Below are 19,922 nucleotides of genomic sequence, written 5' to 3'. Positions count from 1 at the left end.
CCGGTGACGCTCACCTGATGTGGAAGGTCGTCGAGCTTTACGCCCGGCTTCAACTTCAGCGTAACCAGCTTTGTTGTTGAGTTCTTATCAGCCACCCCGTGAACCCACCAGCGCTCGCGGACGACGTCGGTGACCTTTCCAAACGGCGCGAAGGCAAAACGTACGTCCTCGTCAGGAACCCTGGGCAGCAGCCAATGCACTTTCAGGCGTACGTCCTGGTTGGCGGGGTCGATGACGAGACACCGCCCCTTTTTGACCTGCAGCTCTCCAACGCTGACGATCTTTCTCACCGCGTCGCTGTCCTTGAAGGTCACGGCCCACACATGGCTCATACGGTAGGTCCCGACAGCAGCCATTTCCGGCAGGAGCGATAACTGTGCCAGCGCATCCCGAAAATCTTCCACGCGGTATGGGCGGGCCCCGATATCACAGTGTAGAAAAACCGTATTCAAAACAAAACGCCCTGTTGGCAGACTAGGCAAAACAACTTGATACTCGTCGTCCGAGACAGAAATCCTGTTACCACGGCCCGTCTGGTCCGCTGAAGCCGCTCCTACGGAGCCCATGATATACACGTCCGTCACGCTCGGTGGCCTGAAGTGGAATCCCTGAGCTAGCAGGCCGAGTGAGAGCAATTGCGCGGCCAACCAAAAGACAAGGGCGAGTCATTTTCCGTGCGCGTAGTGGGTGACGACGAAGGGAGAGGGATGCGTATTTGCATCACGTAAGAAAATAAAATGTAAGAAAATATGGAGGGTAGCCATTGGGATGTGCATGAAAATAAACATAGTGGCTTGCGCAGGGATCGAACCTACGACCTTTGCGTTATTAGCACGACGCTCTAACCGACTGAGCTAGCAGGCCGTTTTTTTCTTCTTTATACCCGGTAATCAGCAGTACATCGGAAGGACAACATAATGAACATATATATACACAGACAGATGAACTTCTCATCCGTTAAAGGAGTACTGACACAAAAATTTGAAGTCGTGATAACTTGTCAGATCGATTTAGTGGGTCACACACACATCGTCTAAAAAATATCAGCGGCGAATATCGCTCAGAACATGTCTAAAATCAATTTTAAAGTACGTGCGTGCAGCCAACCGCAAGACAGAGCACCTCGCGACATTGACATCACCTGGCATTGTAAATAGCCAAGAAAACGCTACGTCATGTGGCTACGTCACGAATTTTTGTTGGTTGCCATGCGGCTTTACACGTGCTCTTCTCCTCTGTTGTTGCTTGCTCTAGCTGTTGTAGTGGGACGCCCTCCGTGTCGCTGCAACTGCAGTTTTTGTCGTGTCCGTCGGGATATTTCCCACACTATCAGCTTGACTGCGCTGCACTGACCACGCACGAATTGCGAGTACAGCACCATGCCGCGTACATACTGCTGCGTTGACTTCTGCGGAACATATTCAGGGTTGGGTATAACTATGCATAGTTTTCCCCACGATACCCTTCACTGGCAGAAGTGGACCGAGTTCGTGCGCGCCTCTGGACGCTTGGAGTGGACCCCGCTGAAAAGCAGCGTTATGTGCTCCCTTCATTTCGAGCGTGCATGCTATAAAGAGAACCCGCTGGACTTAACGCAGTCCGATTTTCCACCAAGACGACGTGCCCTCAGGCCTGGTGCTGTGCCGACTATTAACGCCGCCTTGTGTCCTGCTCCATTGCCCAAGCGCCCTCGGCAACAGGTTGGTACTACTTGCAGCGGTGCGTACGCATGATGATAGCGTCATATCTGATGATGCCTGATATTGCGCAGTCGTGCTCGGACACGGAGCGTGAGCCAGCTGCCCCCCATCCCGGGTCTATGGACCTCAACGCTGACTACGAGATAAACGAGGCCGCAAATGCATCAGGTGTGTGTTTAGTGCACCGTGCGATGACTAGTCATAAGCGTAGATTACCGTTTTGGCGGTTGCTCAACGTTGCTTCTTGGTGCTGTGCGCGATGTACTGACCAAAGACCATGCGAACGGCAAATCAAGTCACGTTTACAAAAATTGATATATGTTTGACTTTTCCTCAGTGAAAGGCTAGGCCGCGCCCCTCGATCGCGTAAACGAGCATCGCGATAGAAATAGGTGATATTGACGCGAAATAGGTTTGCACGTGTTGACACGGGACCCTTAAGGCGAGAACGACGAAGTTCGTGGTTGCGCGCGTGCTCTCCGAGGACCAGCCATCGCTAAAGGCAGACGTTTTTTCTCAATCTGTCGGTGCTAAACTGTTTTAGTTGTCATAGGTGGGTGACATTTCTGGTGGAGGTGCTGGGTACGGTCGATGTTAAGATCTCCGGAGCATACCCCAGACCTAAGCCCGGCGAGTAGTTCAACCGAGCTTACCTCTGTGCACGTACGTGCCAGCCGACGCCTCCAGGGACTCCAGCCACAGCACGGTCTGCTACCTGAACGAACTAGAATGACGACCCAACCACCTCCTGCCACTCCTGCAGCATCGCACGTTGTCGTCAATCACATCCGGACGCGGAATCTGTTCCACGGAAGTGCTTCAGAGGACGCCGATGACTGGCTTGACCATTTTGACCGGGTTGCCAACCTCAACGACTGGAACCACGAGCGTAAGCTACGTTACGTGTACTTCGCTCTTGAAGATTCCGCGAAAACATGGTTTGAGAACCACGAGGCGACACTGACGTCATGGGAAGAATTTCGTAGGCAGTTCCTCAATGCCTTCGCCAGGGCGGACAGGAAGGAGAGAGCGGAGTTAGCGTTGGAGGCAAGAATTCAAGGCCCGAATGAGCGAGTGACTGCGTACGTAGAAGACATGAATCGGCTTTTCAGACGTGCGGACCCTTTGATGACTGAAACAAAGAAGGTGCGCCATCTCATGCGCGGCGTGAAAGAGGAAATCTTTGCTGGCCTAATTCGAAATCCACCGACGACACTTGCAGAGTTCCATGACGAAGCCAGTACTATGAAAAAGGCCCTTCAACAGCGGGCCAGGCAAAACAACCGCGACGCCGTGATTTCAAGGGAGCTCCCTGCCGTTACCCTCGGTAACGACGTTGGCGCCTTGCGAGAACACATCAGGGCTGTCGTCAAGGAGGAACTGCAGAAGATGCAGACGACCACTGCCCCTGTGGGACAACTTTCCATTGCGGAAATGGTGCGCGCCGAGGTCCGACAGGCTGTCCATGTTCCTGGACAGTACGAGGCACCACAGCAGGTACCGCACGCCGAAATGAGTTACGCTGAAGCAGTACGCCATCCGCCACCCTCAAGTGCGTGCAGCATGGTACACCCCACTCAACAAATGGACGTAAGCTTCAGGCCACCTCGCAGCCCACCGCACATCGCCGAAGCAAGGACTAGGAAGAGCGACGTCTGGCGCACCACAGACTACAAACCCCTTTGTTTTCATTGTGGCGAAGCCGGGCACATCTATAGAATGTGTCCTTATCGTCTTCTGGGGCTTCGTGGATTCTCGCCGAATGCACCTCGTCCACGACCTGGTGAGCGGCCGCCGGAAATAGAGAGTTTCCTCACAAATCGTCGCAATGATGATCAGCGATGGCCGGAGCCCCGTTCGTCGTCTCCTGCTCGTTACAGGTCACCAGCACCAAGCCAAGCTTTTACTCGCGGCACTCTGAGACGCCGCTCGCCTTGCCCGGCGGGTCGGGAAAACTGAGTTCAGCGACCTCTGGAGGTGAGGCCGCTGACGACGACCGTACGCAATATCCTCCACTACGACGACAACGACGAAAACAGAACGACGCAGACGTACAGACGGAGTCGAACACCTTACGAGAGGTAGTAACGTCGAACATTCCCGTCACCATAGACGACGAAGAAATAACGGCATTAATCGACACTGGAGCGGACACCTCAGTTATGAGCATGGACCTTGCCTGCAAGCTGAAGAAAGTTTCTACCGAGTGGACAGGGTCGCAGATTCGAACTGCAGGAGGCCATCTGCTAACCCCGGTAGGCAGATGCACAGCGCGAGTGAGCATTCGTGGGTTTACGTACCTCGGAGATTTTGTTATCCTCCCAAGCTGCTCGAGGGACCTAATTCTGGGAATGGACTTTCTGCAGGCTAATGGAGCTGTGATCAACTTACAAAAGTCGCGGGTAACGTTTTCGACGGCGCAGGCCTTAGCAGGGAGCAGCACTGACGACATGTATGTCAACGCCTTGAGGATTGTTGACGAGAACATCACGGTGCCGCCAAGGAGCAGCGTATTGACCCTCGTCACCTGCGACGCATTCGACGGCTATGAGGGTATTGTCGAGGCAAATATCCCGCTGCTGCTTGAAAAACACATCTGCATCGCCCGGGGCCTTGTTCGAATACAGCATAAGTGCTCGCAAGTTTTGTTGACAAACTTCAGCCATGAGTATCAGCACGTCCCTCAAGGTACAGCTGTGGCATTGCTGAACGAAATTGCTGACTTCTCCGATATCGGCACGTTACAAGTGACTTCACCGGACGCAACAACTAACGCCAGCCTGAATACCCGCGTCCACATTAATGCTGACTTAGCAGATGTCCAGAAGGATCAGCTGCTGGGCCCACTGACAGAATTCTCCGGCTGTTTTTCCACGGGATCCAAAGTCCAGCGCACTTCCGTTACGCAACACCGGATAGTTACAGAGGAGTCGGCGCGGCCTGTTCGTCAGCATCCGTATCGCGTGTCACCTATGAAGCGGGAGGCGTTTAAGCGTCAAGTTCAAGAAATGCCAAAGGATGACGTCATCCAGCCATCGACAAGTCCGTGGGCATCGCCTGTCGTAATAGTAAAAAAGAAAGACAACACACTCCGCTTCTGCGTTGACTACAGACGGCTTAACCAAGTCACCAAACGCGACGTTTATCCCCTGCCACGGATCGATGACGCTTTGGACCGTCTGCGTCATGCTCAGTTCTTTACTTCGTTAGACCTAAAGTCAGGCTACTGGCAAATCGAAGTGGACCGCCTTCGTGACTCCCGATGGGCTGTACGAATTTAAAGTGCTGCCTTTCGGTCTCTGTTCCGCTCCTGCTACGTTCCAACGAATGATGGACACTGTACTCGTTGGACTAAAGTGGCAGACGTGTCTAGTGTACCTAAACGACGTTGTTGTGTTTTCCAGCACGTTCGATGAACATCTCACCCGGCTACGAAGTGTTCTTACCGCAATACGCAAGGCCAACCTCACCATCAAGCCTGAAAAATGTTACTTTGGCTTCCAGGAGCTCCAGTTTCTAGGCCACGTGGTCAGCTCCCAAGGAGTACGACCAGACCCAGAAAAACTCGCTGCCGTTGCCGAGTTTCCTCGTCCTAAAGACAAAAAGTCTGTTCAGCGGTTCCTGGGCCTCTGCGCTTACTACCATCGTTTCGTTGAAGGCTTCTCAAGGATTGCTGAACCGCTCACGAGACTGACGCGACAAGATGTGCTCTTTGCGTGGACGAAAGAACAAGAGCAGGCCTTCACCGAATTGCGCAAACGCCTTCAATCCGCTCCAGTACTGGCGCATTTTGATGACACCGCGGCAACTGAAATACACACCGACGCCAGCAACGTAGGACTCGGGGCCATTCTCGTTCAATGGCAAGATGGCGCAGAACGTGTAATTGCGTATGCCAGTCGTAGTCTGACAAAAGCAGAAGCTAATTATTCAACGACCGAAAAAGAATGCTTAGCAGTCGTGTGGGCCATTAGCAAGTTCCGACCCTACTTATACGGCCGGCCATTTCGAGCGATCAGTGATCACCACTCGCTCTGCTGGCTTGCCAATCTACGAGACCCGTCAGGTCGCCTCGCTCGTTGGAGCCTCCGCCTCCAGGAATACGACATAACTGTTGTCTACAGATCCGGCCATAAGCATAGCGACGGTGACTGCTTGTCACGTTCTCCTATTCCTTTGACATCCTCCGACTTGGAGATAGATTTGCCGTTTCTTGGTGTCGTCGACGTGGTGCGCATGGCTGACTATCAACGTGCAGACTCTGAGCTGCTTCCAGTCATCCGATATCTCGAGGGAGCTGACGTTGTCGTCCCACGCCCACTTTCACGAGGATTGACGTCGTACTGCCTACGAAACGATGTCCTGTACAAGAAAAATTTCGAGAACAGCCAGGAAACGTTCCTTCTCGTCGTTCCGTCAGCACTGCGCGAGGAAGTTTTACAGGCGCGTCACGACGATCCCTGTGCCGGCCACTTAGGCTTTGCGAGGACATTAGGGCGCATACGGCAAAAATACTATTGGCCGCACCTATTTTCGTCGGTTCAGCGCTATGTGCGAACATGCCTTGACTGTCAGAGGCGTAAAGTTCCACCCCTCAAGCCTGCCGGCCTCCTTCAGCCTTTGGATCCGCCTCCGGCGCCGTTCCAGTAAGTGGGAATGGACCTTCTTGGGCCGTTCCCCACGTCCTCCTTGCAAAATAAGTGGATAATGGTGGCAACTGACTATTTAACTCGCTATGCGGAGACGAAAGCTGTGCCGCGGGGAACTGCTGCTGAAGTCGCCAGCTTCCTCGTCCACAACATCGTGCTTCGCCACGGTGCACCCGCTGTACTCATTACTGACCGCGGTGCGGCGTTTACAGCGGAGTTATTGCAACAAGTCGTCACACTGACACCCACCGACCACCGAAAGACCACAGCCTATCATCCCTAAACTAACGGCTTAAGAGAGCGCCTAAACAGAACATTAGCCGACATGCTCTCCATGTACATTGATGTGGAACACAAAACATGGGATGAAATTTTGCCATACGTCACGTTTGCTTACAATACCGCTGTGCAGGAGACCACCGAGTTTACACCATTCGAGCTTGTTTACGGACGTCGCGTTACAACCCCCTTAGACGCCATGCTCCCGGTAGACCACGGAACCACAAGGAATGACAACACTGAAGATTTCGTCGAGAAAGCCGAGGAAGCTCGCCAGCTTGCTCGGAATCGCATCCGCACCCAGCAGAATACCGACGCCTACCGTTACAACCGGACCCGACGGAATGTCTAGTACTTACCAGGTGACCGCGTGTGTGTGTGGACACCTATCCGACACCGCGGGCTCTCAGAGAAATTGTTGCGCCGCTACTTCGGCCCCTACGAAGTTGTACGCCGCCTCAGTGATGTGAACTACGAGGTGGTGCCTCAAACCTCTGATCCTGGCTCGAACCTACGCCGTCCCCGTGCTGAAGTCGTCCACGTAGTACGGATGAAGCCGTACTACGCACGCCAGGGCTAAGCAACCCTCACAAACCGCTTCAGCATTGTGTACATTCCTGTATGTTTTTTTTTTTTTGTCTTTTCATGTTGGCACTCTTGCCCATAGTGCGCGCCCGCTGCCCTTGAAGCGACCGGGCCGGTCGCTTTTGAGAGGGGAGCAATGACGCGAATTAGGTTTGCACGTGTTGACACGGGACCCTTAAGGCGAGAACGACGAAGTTCGTGGTTGCGCGCGTGCTCTCCGAGGACCAGCCATCGCTAAAGGCAGACGTTTTTTCTCAATCTGTCGGTGCTAAACTGTTTTAGTTGTCATAGCTGGGTGACAATATTACACTAGGGTTAGGACACAGAAATAAAAGAAAGATATGGAAGTTCTTGCCATTTCAGTGCACATTCTACTGCGCCCGCTCTTTATACGGCTCCGTATTTCTGTAACGCTGCACATGAGCTTTTATCTTTGATGAAGTGCAATAAGTGTAGAACTGCCCAATACATTTCTGTCCAATACACTTGGCAGTTTAAAAGCAAGAAAACGTCCTGGAGACTACCGGAGGCAGGATATATAAAAATCGTGAAGTACATACAGCAAACAGCAGCTACTATGTATTTTTAAAAATCAAGATATAATGGCAAAATAACAATAAATAAAAATTTGATTTAAGGCAGACAGCTGACTACTTATTTCCACAGGTCAAGTAAAGCTAGATGCATCATCCCAGTGCTTCGTTGAAGTTTGTTCCAAGGCCACTCAGGCGGCTCTGAAGGCTACAACAAAATCTGCAAAGGTGCAAGCAAGCCGAACTGTCAAAGAAGTGGGTGAGTGCCTGTCACGCCATTGTAGTATTGGTGGTCTTGAAACTTGAAGCTACCCGCCGTGGTTGCTCAGTGGCTATGGTGTTGGGCTGGTGAGCACAAGGTCGTGGGATCGAATCCCGGCCACGGTGGCCGCATTTCGATGGCGGCGAAATGTGAAAACACCGTGTACTTACGTTTAGATGCACGTTAAAGAACCCCAGGTGGTCGAAATTTCCGGAGTCCTCCACTACGGCGTGCCTCATAATCAGAAAGTGGTTTTGGCACGTTAAACCCTATAATTTAATTTAATTTAATAAACTTGAAGCTATTATGGAACCCTTTATGTGCTGATCTCAATGGGGTACCCTTAGCAAATTCATGCCTCATTGCACTTCCAGCATGCCAGACTGATTTGGAATTGCCGGACATCCTGTTGATGGAGGAAATGCGTCAGCGGTGTTCTACACCTTTATGTTCAGAGCCATCCATGACCTATGAAGACAACGCTTATGACAAGACATATGAGCCTACATTGAACAGCTCAGTGGCGTAAGTGACATGACATTTTGTTTTTTTTGTTTGAGCCTGCAGTAGAAAGCGCATGAATGTCAGTGGCCTTGAAGTATATCTTTCAACAGAACTTCATGTTTTCCCTATGCCACAACAATCCAAGGAGTTCAGTAGCTGAACTGTCTGAGCTTCAATCAAGGGGCATTAAATGTGCACGAGGGAGAAAAGGTTCAGGGGAATCGTTTCTGCCTGCCGCTGCACTTGCTTGAACATGTACTGGCTGGGGCAGTCAAATAAAGTCCAGGGACGGTGACCATCATCCTGTTTGCAACTTCCAGCATCGTAGGCATGCACCCGCTGTGGTGACTTAGGGGCTATGGCTTTGTGCTGCTAAGCATGAAGTTGTGCGATGAAGCCACAGCGGTCGCATTTTGATGGGGGCAAATTGCAAAAATGCCTGTGAACTGTGCATTGGGTGCGCGTCAAAGAAATCCAGGTAGTTGAAATTATTCAGGAGTACCCCATTACTTCGTGCCGCATAATCATATTGTGGTTCTGGCATTTGTGAAACCAAACAATTTACTTTTCATTTAATCATGGACATGCTCCTCTCGTTAGTAATGTGAAAACTGTATTAATAAGGTACCAGTTGTGCCCTTCCTCATTATGTGTTCAGGTAAGTGTGCAGGGCAAATAGGCTTGTAATGCCCTAAAGGTTAGCTTGTATATTGCCATGTTATTTTTGGCGAGCAGTTTATCGCTGTACCTATAGCATCTAATATCTCATTTCCTCATGCCTTTCTTTGTCATCTGTGTGTATGTGTGTGCGTCACGTTCATGCAGTGAAATTTCATGCACTTCACAATTTGTGCAATTATAGCCTCACCAATTCCTCGTTGTGGGCTGTCGTTGCAGTGCATGGCGGTTGCATCATAATAAAAGCTACTTCTAGCAGCAATATAAGTATATCCACAATTGTGCCAGTTCATGAAAGAACAATGTTTACATATGCTCCAATGAATGTTCTTCTTAACAGATCCTCAGGTGAACCTCTTGCAGCTAGGAAGTTCATTGTGTACAAGGAATGCCTGCTGCAGGTATTCCGAACTTGCAAGACCTGTGGCTTCCCTGCTGAACCTTCACTACAGGTGTGCATGTCTCTTTCTCTCACAAATAAATGGTGTAATTATTAACAGCATTGCAGATACTGTGATGTGTTCTCATGACGCAATGCTAATATCTAAAAAAAAAAATTGCAGACGCATACAATGACGGACCCAGCACGTTTGTTTAGATAGGTGTGTGCAGGTTCCAAAAGTCTCAAGATTACCTAAGTAGTGGCATGTCATCTCTGCCCTTTTCCTCTTCGAACAGGACTAACAGTGCCATTTAGAGTACCTACAGGGAAGCTCCAGCTTCGACTGTTGTCCCCTATTCTCGTGGCATGTCCGTCATTGCGAAAATTATGGTGTTGCCTATGTTAAAAAGGGGGAGGGGAGGAATGGAACTAGGAATGCACATTTTCAGCACACCGTCTTGTTGCAGACTTTCCTGCATCCATTCTAATGTTGTAAATCCATTGTCACTACCAATACAATGGCAGCAAACGTATTAGAGGTGCTAATCATTCGATCAGAAAAATGTACCCTGTGCCGTCGGCAGATACCATGTATATGAACACATAAAATGTTTCCTCGTAACTAAAATAAAGTGACTGTGCACAGCTAGTTTGCCACTATGTAAGGTTGCACGAATGCACTGGCTGTCGTGAGATTGCATAAGCTCTGTAGCATTCAGCTCGATCAGTACTTGGTGAGAGACTCCCTAGGAATGGCACTGTCCTGAATTACTTGTTTCTTCGACCCATGTGCGTTTAATTGGAGCTAGTTTGCAGTCCCCCCTGCATGTATGCCTGTTCCCAATGTTCACTCATGTGACAACAGATGACATGCTTTTCAATAATGCAGTGTAGGGTTGTTTCCAGTGTGTATCCAAATACACTATGTGCTGTATTATTATCCTGATTGCAGGTGAAAGGTTCTCTTGTCACTGTTTCTGTGATATGCCAGGAAAAGCATGTCAACATCTGGCACAGTCAGCCGAAGAAAGGGAAGCGTGCCGCAGGCGACATTACACTGGCTGCTGCGATTTTTTTTCACCGGCTGCAGCGTAGCGCAGTCCTTGCGTTTTCTGTAGAATGCGGGCGTAGCCTGCTTCAGCGAGAGATCGTACCATCGCTTGCAATGCAAGTTATTGCTTCCAGCAGTGAACAAGGTAATGGAATTTCTGTATTACACAAATTGAGATGACCACAATCTGTTGGTGCTTGGGTGTTGCATGATGAAAAAAATGGTCAATATCATACACACTGCACACTGTAACTGAGATGTACATTTCATGACGTGGTATACATGGCCTGCCTTTCATATTCACAGGAATACGTGTCAATAAATGCATTTTATGCATATTCCAGGTCTGGCAGGATGAAAAGAGGCGGCTCATGCAAACGGTTGTGTCGTGTGGAGGAGGAGCAAAAGTAGCAGGCGACAGCCGTGCTGATTCTCCTGGCTACAGTGCCAAGTATGGCGTTTACTCAGTGCTGGAGACAAACTTGAATCGCATCATTGATATCGAGCTTGTGCAGGTGAGAGCTCAGTAATGCACTTATTTCTAGGCACAGGCATATACTTGGTTTTATTAATTGTTTCTTTGTTATTATGTTACATTGTGCATTGCTTTACATTATTTTCTTTCATGTTGCCACCACGTTCTTCCATGGGATAATGCCGGCATTCTTTGTACTTGCAACTAACCAGAAAGTTCCATTCACCCTGCAGAGTCATTCTTTCTTTATGTGTTATTATGATGTCCATTTATTAGTACTATAGTTACAAATAACTGCTACAAGTGCTGTATTTAAAGAGCACAGAATGTTATTTGGTTTCCACATTCACTGCTCCTTGACCTCTGTTTCCCAGCAGAACGCATCGAGCAGAGCGCATGGGCAGTTACCACCTGCAGAGCAGCAAATTTACCTCCTTTCTTCTGGCATTCATTGTAGCAGTCCGGGTAGAATAACTAACCACCAGACATAAGTTCCGCAAGGCGAGTGTTGTTCGCCATTTAGTCTTATTCTCCACCGACCCCTCTTCCTCTTTTTTTAAATTCCAGAAGTAGTCCGCTTCACCCTCCCCAGGTGTTTACACCTCCTGGTGTAATAGTTGAACTCATTTCTGATTGAGGCGCGCACTGTTTGACCGGTGGCTCCCAGGTACCAAATAGTCTTCAATACATCATGCTGCGATGCCGTTATAAACCACAGGGAAGGGTCCGTAAAACATAGCGCTGGTACTTCCAATTCCTTTCCTGACTAGGACGCAGTCTTCCACTTCTATATCTCGTATGTCACTGTTCCGCCTCTTGTCGAAGTTCCCTTTCATGCGCTGTCGATAGGCGTTTTCTTGTCTCTCGCTTTTTTTGATTTCACTAAGTGTAAGCTTCTCCAGGATGCCGAGTTCGCAATCCACAGGGAGAGTAGGCACAATTCCAGCAGTGGCAAAGAGAGGACTGCATCCTTATATAAGAATGGTTGTGGTGTATTGGAGCAGCTTCAAGGCAGAGCTTCAGCCACCTTGGAATTTCGGGTACATCTTCATGTATTGCTTGATGTCCCTTATAGCACGTTCAGCAAGGCCGTTTGCTGCAGGATGGTAGGGTGAGCAATATTTTACTTTTATCCCATGATCTCGTGTTCAGTTGGCTAACTTTTTGCTTCGGAAGGTCGGGCCATTGCCACACTCTATCGTCTTTGTATTTTGGAAGCATTGAGCTTGAAGAGCAATGACACTGTTGGCGTTTTCCTGCCTTGGCCGTGGTCATTCTTGTGCATTTGTCAATACTGAGTAAAAATGCTTGAGTTTTCTTTCATTGTGCCTTCTCGCATCCTATTAAGTTCCGCGACGTCTAAGTGAATGACATTAAATGGGATGCGTGAATGCTTTGGGCTTGCCATCATGTCTGTCGCCTGCTTGAATTTCACTTTGTTCACTTGACATAGGCGGCACGTGCGAATGTAATTTCGGATGTCGTCCTTCATACTTGGCCGAGTAAACCTTTTCAGCAGTTTGTTGTAAGTGCGCCAGAAGCCGTCATGTCCCCCTGACTCTGGACTGTCGTGGTGTAGTTGAAGTATCTTGGGAACCATTGTCGATGGCATGCAATATTTTCCGTCCGCAAACTTTATTTCCTCAGTGCCTTCCCACAACTTCACCTCATTTATTTCTTCTGGGTGTTCGCTTGTCTCGTGGACAAGTAATCTCGACATAGCGTCCGCATTCGTCAGTAGTGGGCCAGGCCGATGTGATACGGCAAAGTCGAACTGTTGTACGTAATTAATGCACCTCGCGATTCGACCCTTTGGTTGTGCCATGCCTAGGAGATGCGTGAAAGCTTTATGATCGGTAAAAATGGTGAATTTCGCACCTTCTTGATAGGTTCTAAAATACTGTACAGCTTTTAAAACTGCCAACGCTTCTTTTTCTGTGGTAGTATGAATTGACTTCAGCAGGCTTCAATGTATAGCTGTAATATCCAACGACGTAGTGCTTTTTATGATCAGATTGTCGTGGTGACTTCTGATATAGAACTGTGCCCATTGCATAGCCCAAACTGTGCATGTAGTTAGGTGCATAGCTATTCGAGGATAGACACTCCTTATGGTTTTATGGTTAGTCAACTTATTCACGTCCTGATTGTTAAAAACCAGTTGTCTCCTCCACACTGAGCGTTCATGTTCCAGTTCTGTTCCTGTTAACAGATTCTGCAGGCACTGAAAAAGCTCGTCAAGGGTCCTTAGGGCTCTCATCTGAACTTCATTTCGAATGTCTAAACAGAGTCTCTGCATCACTAAGGCAAGATCTGCTGTTGAGGCGAGCCTAGGTTCAGCGGCATGCAGCAAATTAAGCTTCTCAAGGACTTACTCTAGAGGAGGTCCTGATGCGTACTGGTAACCTAGAGCAGCATCCCATCTCTTTACAGCACTGATTTCGAAAGCAGCCAGGAAACTCACTTTCCATTTCTCCCAACATGGTGCTGCCTTGTCAAGAAGCTGCAAATTGTACCATGTCCTGGCAGTGGCATGAAGATAACTTCGTATCTTTTAAATTTTTGAATCATCAGAAATCCACTTAATCTTTTCCGATGCGTACTCATAGAAACATAGCCATTGGTGAGGGCTTTGGTGGTTGCCTTCAAAAATGTCCGGCTCCGCAAGCCTTTGCACTGGTTTGTCTAGGCTGAGTGACTCAACTAGAGTTTTCATTAGTTGACTGTTGCGTCATTTGTCACTGCTGCTCTTCAATAATTTTCATAATGATGCTCATCTCTGCGGTGGTTTCTTGCGCGAAGCGTCCATATCGCATTGGTTCGAGGTTCAGTTGTTTCAGTGCCGGTAGTGACAGATGCACCTTCACCGATTCCATTTGAAGAAGTTGCTTGCGACCTATGGAGGCTTCTTTCATAACTGTGTCGATGAGGTCTGCTGAACATGACGTGGACGGTTAGTTGACGGCCCACTTTGCACTTGGTAACTCTTGAAGACAACATGCTGTGACGACGTCTGGCCGATGCAGAACGTAACCCACACGTTCGTCGTCGACTGCGCTAAAATATGTAGCGGTCCGGGTAGAATAACCAACCACCAGACATAAGTTCGGTAAGGCAGGTGTTGTCCGCTATTTACTCTTAATAAATAGCTGACCATAAGTACTCCGCTTCATTCCAGAAGTAGTCCGCTTCATTCGTTACCGCTTTTTTATTCCTTTTCACTACTCTTGGCCAATGTTTAGGTGCCATTTGCATGCTAAATAGTTGCGGTGTGAGTAGCAGGCTTTCCTTTTCACCATCAACCAACCATCTCTCTTCAGCTGTTTGCTTCATCTAGTAGCCGCATTTAGGTGCATCTCATCAAGCATTTTCTTTGGTTTCCAGTGCAACGAGGTATCCTCAAGCACACACATGGAGCTTGAGGGTCTGAAGAGGGCTCTCACCTCCCTTGATGAAAGCGGCATCATTGTCACTGAAGTGGTGACTGACCGGCATCCACAAGTGCGCAGGTCAGTGTTGCCAAATGTAAATGAAAGTGCTAAGTAAAAGTGCCCTCAAATGTAGCCAGAAAACAACCTGGATTAATTAGTATTGTGCTGTAATCATGGCAGCATTCATAAAAGTAAAAAAAGCGTGACATTAGGAAAAAGAGAAATTCTTCACGGCAAAAATAATACAATAATGTCACGTAGCAGTGACAGTGAAGAAAACAGGGCTAAAACTGTGAATGACGAAGCTGAATCTTTATTGGGCCGTCCTGTGCCCAGCAATGAAACTAACTAGCTTTACAACAAGAGCGGCGTGCACAATCCGTCAGTTGTTGATAAACTGATCAGCAGCGAAACATGTCTACTTTATACATTAGTGATCAAAGGTTCCAGCGTAATCCCTGGTGCCCGCGTGTCTTCCAGAAAGTACTACACGATTCGCGTCACTCATAAAATCAGATTACATAAGTGTCGGTGACCACAGACGACAGATAGAAGCATCGATAATGTTCGAGAAACTTCCGATACTTGCAGGCGTGTCCTGCACGTTAGCAGGTGAAAAGGGGTTACTGATGAAAGATAAACAAGTACAGTGGAACCCCGTTGATATGATCTGCTTTGCGGCAGCTTTAGTGGCACGCGTTTTGCCGCCGCCGGCGCGCAGCACGTATTGTTCCACTTGTGTCGCCGGCCTTTAACACGTTCGTGGGTTGTTGGAACGTAATGTAATCTAGTACACTTCAATATAAAGCTACGAGTTTCATAAATACGTGTTTGCAGTTGTATCATCCAGCTTCAGGTGAAAACGCGATCGTATCAACCGCGTAAAAATACATTGCTCCATGGGGTGTTCACTGGGAAACGAAAAAAAAAAACGTATCACGCAGAATCATATCAACATGGTTTCACTGTACACGTGTCAATATGACTAACTTATTACATCTACTCTTAATGTGTATGAAAACAGTTGAGTAGTGTGGGAACCATGAAGCACAAGGAAACCATTGTAAGGCCACCACTGTATACATTTCTCACTAGAAGTGGGAGACCAATGTGCAGCAATGACATGTCTCTTGGTCTGGGCCACATACTAACGATTGTAGTGCAGGCTGTAACACAGCTGTTTGTGAAATAGCAAAGTCTGCAAGACTGATGCAGGTACTTCAAGTCTGAGAGGCCTGAAGTGGACCACCTGTTTGATGCATGGCACGTCTGCAAAGGTCAGCATTGTCTGTCTTTTCTGCTAGAGACTCCTTTACTATTAGCTGCTTCTTATCTTTCTTTTTCGTTGTACAGGGCTAAACAAGAAGCTCTTGCAGGCTGCGAAATCCACAGGATGCGCTGCCATTGGCCTGTGGACACGTTCAATCGTCAACCACCTATACTTTTCAGTGCACTGTGGGAATGGCAATGGTGACCTTGCCGTGGCTGTGTGGCTTTCTGTAATGAACCACGTGCAAGAATAACACCATGGCCACAGCCTACTTTAAGATAGATGCCAGCATGGCGACCTTGAGCCACGGAAATGGATCTTTCCAGGTGCAGCTTTCTTGTACATTTTTACAGAAAATCTTTCTTTGCCTACCCTATACAGTGGTTACCATAATAACAGCAGCACATTTTTGGGCGGCGCTTAGGGTACAGTGAGCCTAACAAACTTGCATCATCTAGCATCGAAAATCCCTATTTTTCACCTGTCACAAGAAAATTTTAAAACAAAAATTGTAGCTGACAGTGAGTTAATACAGTATATTCCACAACTGTAATGCACACCTTTTTTTCTAGAACATTCGCCAGGAAACTGCCTGAGTGGTGAAGCCTGCTATGAAACTAAAACCACATCCCAGGCAGCGTCAGAAACAGAAAAACGTTCTTGCATAGCATGACCAGCACGATTAATGTAGCATGACGACGCACTGCTTTCAGTATAATTACAAAAGCATATTCAAATTATAAGTTATTTATATAGCTAGTGGCAACAGGTTGTGTCACGTGTTTTTGGTGCAGGACAAACTAGCAAAGGGGTTAGTCTAGGCATGGGCAACCATACCATTTGTAATTGCTGCATGGCTGTTTCATAAATGCAAAGTATCACATGCACTCTGGACCACATGTTGTTCTTCACAGACAGTAATTAAGTGCAGTCCGGTGTGTTCACAATGGATATTAAGTAAAATTTGTCTCTTGTTTGGTCCCCCAAATTATTGGCCATTTCTCAGCCATGTCAGGGCTGAATTGACGGAAGTGTAGAAGCAAAGTATCTGCAACTGCAAAAAGTTTTAGAGCACAGACACCATGAAAAATAAGTGTGCCTGCTCTCCCATGGTAACGTGGATTGGACACTTCCCTTTATGACCGTCACATTGTTCATGATATTCCAGGGTGAGAGCCAAATTAACAAGTAAACTTAACTTTTTCTTGAATTCTGTGCTACAAGACCTTTTACAGTTGTTGGTACATGAGTAATGCCAGAAAATGACATTTTTTAAACAACCACAAACAGGGTAATAGTGTCTTTGTTTTTTCATGTTTGTGTACATTATTGCAGGTACCCATGCTTATGACAAGCCGTCCGGCCTGTTGACGAACAAGAGGCTTCTGACTGACATCCGTCTAATTTCGCCACACATGCAGACCTATAGCGTGGAATCTTTTCATGCAATAATCAATCGCTTCGCCCCGAAAGCTTATGCTTACTCCTTCCATGGAATGTTTGCAAGGTAAGTTTGTTGTAGAAATTATTGTGAGAAAATGGCAAGCAGTGATAGTAAGGTCAAAACTACATGTGTTAGCATTTCCTGATATCGTTTCGAGTCCTCAGTTCACTGCACTAGGTTAACCGTACCGGTACGCTTAACAACCGTAAATTTTCTTGTGATGAACTCGATGCGTTGAATTTTTAGAATGCTGGAAAACACTAATGGTTATGGGTTTGATGTTCAGGACAAGGAATGCAAAATAATTTGCATAATAATTGGCTTTCCAGATCTGCATTGTTGTGTAAAGCATACAGTCTGTATGGAAAGAATGACTTGATTCACTTTCTCCACAGTGGAGTCAGTTTTTGAAGTCAATGGTCTTCTCTTCTTGAATGCTCATCATCTTCAATAGAACAATGACCTTCAAAATGTTTGCGCCATTTGTGCATTGTAGCTTCCCTCAAACTGAAGTACCAAGAGCTGTTCCTAGCATCTGAGCTGTCTCGGCAAGTAATTTTCGAAGCTTCGTGCCGAGTTTCACAAACCTACTGCTGCCCTGACTCGCTCATTTGACATCAGGCAAAATCACCCAAATCGATTAACATCAGTTCACACATACATGCAAGATAAAACAAACAGTGCATATATAGACAGCTGCTTTTGCCATCTGGTACACTAAATGTGCTGCTAGATGGTGATACAAGTTCGATTAAAATTTTATTACTTGTGAGATAGTAAATAAATAACGTTTGCGAATTTTCGAGGCAGAACACATACTTGATTTCAGTTTCTCATTGCCTTTGTTTATGCATTAAGTAGACTGCTCAGTATGGTAAGTCTACTTTCCATTTCAGAATGACGTTTCCGTTACGTTGCCAGGGGAATGTAGCAGTTTCTCCCTATGGTACTGTGCATATTGATGACTGTGAAAGTATATTCAATTAGTTGCCTTACTGCTTGTATGCTGGGCTGGGCAAGTGCACATAAAAATATAGCATGTACAGAGGTATGGCATATTCCTGTACTGCAGGACTGCACTGGCTGCCTTGCATTACAATGAAAATGCCGACAAGGGTCAGGCCGTGACACTGAGTGGAGAACTTCGCTGGAAGGTGAAGCACCCAAAAGCGCGGAACGGAGAAGCAAGTGTCTCCTCTGTCAAGCAGGCGCCGACTTACGGTATGCAAGGGGCTGGTGTCCTTCTTATGGAATTTTGGCAAAATAATCACCAGTGCTACTTTTTAAATAACTTTTCACAAACTACATGCAACAGCAGCCACATACATTGAAACTGCTTATTTTCAGAGGCACTCTTTCTAAATATTGGGCACATGCTCTGAAATTTAACACACTAGCTTATTGAAGCTTGCAGAAAAATTCAGCTCAACCAGACATCTATGAAGACTGCTTTCAGAATCGTGGAAACAAACTGAGACTGGCGAGAAAGTATACGAAAAATATTTCGGCATTGTCTTTCTGTAAAGAGCAATTATTGTAATTTGTTTAGAGAAACAGCCTTATCGACATAATTGTTTGCATTTCCATAGGCTCACAGGAGCTCGGAAATGCTTTAGAATTGCTTACCACAATTTCATAGCACTCAGTGCAAAATTTACAATTGTGTGTTTTTTTCCACTTGTTTCGTTGCATACTCAGTAATCACGAGTGTCTCTTGGCCATGCAGGTTATGTGAACCGTCTGTTCTGCACTCTTGAAGAGTACATCAATGGAGGCACTCCATATGCCCTTCCATCGAAGCCACCTCATGTCACAAGTTCTTCGGGGCCTGTCGACAAGACGTCGCTTGTGCAATCTCGCCTATCTAGGTTTGGGAAGCAGTAATTTCCTGAACACCCCCCCCCCCCTTTTTTTTTTGCTAGGTCTCTGCAGTTCAGTTCTTGCACAAGCATGTCGTCTTCAGCGATATCTTGCTGGAGGAACAATTTGCCTTCCCGAGCGTGTAGTGCGATCTTGGCGGGGTATGTTGGTATGACACTGCTAGTGACGTTGATTGCTGGAGGTGAAGTTCTCTGAGCGAAATGAGTAGCAGTCCTCAGGTATTGTGCAGCTTGATTGCCAAACGCCTGGCCTGATATGGAACTGGTTTCTTCTGAATTGCCTTCCATTTGGCTCTGATCACGTACGATCGTGGTTGTGGGCCAACTTGGGCTACAATTCCAGGTTCCCATTTGTTGTTTCGGCGAAAGTACACTTGTTCGCCTTGAGTCACGGAAGACAATGGCTTCGTATTTGTCTCCATGACTGTGTTGCTGTGGCTGGCGAACTTGAAAGCATTCTTGGGCTGCACCACAATCGTAATGTGGCTTTAGTTGCTTGGGTGCCACTGGCTTGAGCATTCTTATCTTGCGGCCCATTAGAAGTTCTGCTGGAGACAGTATTAAATTGTCCACTGGAGTGTCCCTCAGCTCCATGAGAACAAGCGACAGGTCACTACCGTCTTTCAGTGCTTTGGTTAGGCTGGTTTTTACTGTTTGTACAGACCTTTCTGCAAGACCATTGGACTTTGGATAATATGGAGAGCTTGGGTTGAAGGAAATATCCCAGCTCCTGATAAAGTTCTTGAACATTTCAGAGTTGAACGGTGGCCCATTGTCTCAGATCATTTCTTCTGGGATA

General features: G+C 47.4%; 1 protein-coding gene and 1 non-coding gene across 2 annotated transcripts; one reads left to right on the top strand and one right to left on the bottom strand.

Moving 5' to 3' along the window:
* Positions 1-790: 790 nt before the first annotated feature.
* Positions 791-864, bottom strand: TRNAI-AAU (transfer RNA isoleucine (anticodon AAU)). Its single transcript has one exon. It is a non-coding gene; the product is annotated as a tRNA-Ile (tRNA).
* Positions 865-9,160: 8,296 nt separating this feature from the next.
* LOC140212940 (uncharacterized) lies at positions 9,161-18,370 on the top strand (the record flags this gene model as incomplete). The annotated part of the gene is made up of 8 exons (XM_072284044.1): positions 9,161-9,170; positions 9,554-9,642; positions 10,968-11,138; positions 13,387-13,499; positions 14,419-14,607; positions 15,745-15,806; positions 17,135-17,306; positions 18,316-18,370. Coding segments are annotated over exons 1-8 (861 nt in total), but the record flags the coding sequence as incomplete, so codon positions are not given.
* Between the last annotated feature and the right edge of the window lie 1,552 nt (positions 18,371-19,922).

The sequence above is a fragment of the Dermacentor andersoni genome, chromosome 8 (genome assembly GCF_023375885.2).
Source record: "Dermacentor andersoni chromosome 8, qqDerAnde1_hic_scaffold, whole genome shotgun sequence".
Lineage (NCBI taxonomy): Eukaryota > Metazoa > Arthropoda > Arachnida > Ixodida > Ixodidae > Dermacentor > Dermacentor andersoni.
The sequence above is the reverse complement of the archived record's forward strand: the minus strand, read 5'-3'. Positions and strand labels throughout refer to the sequence as shown.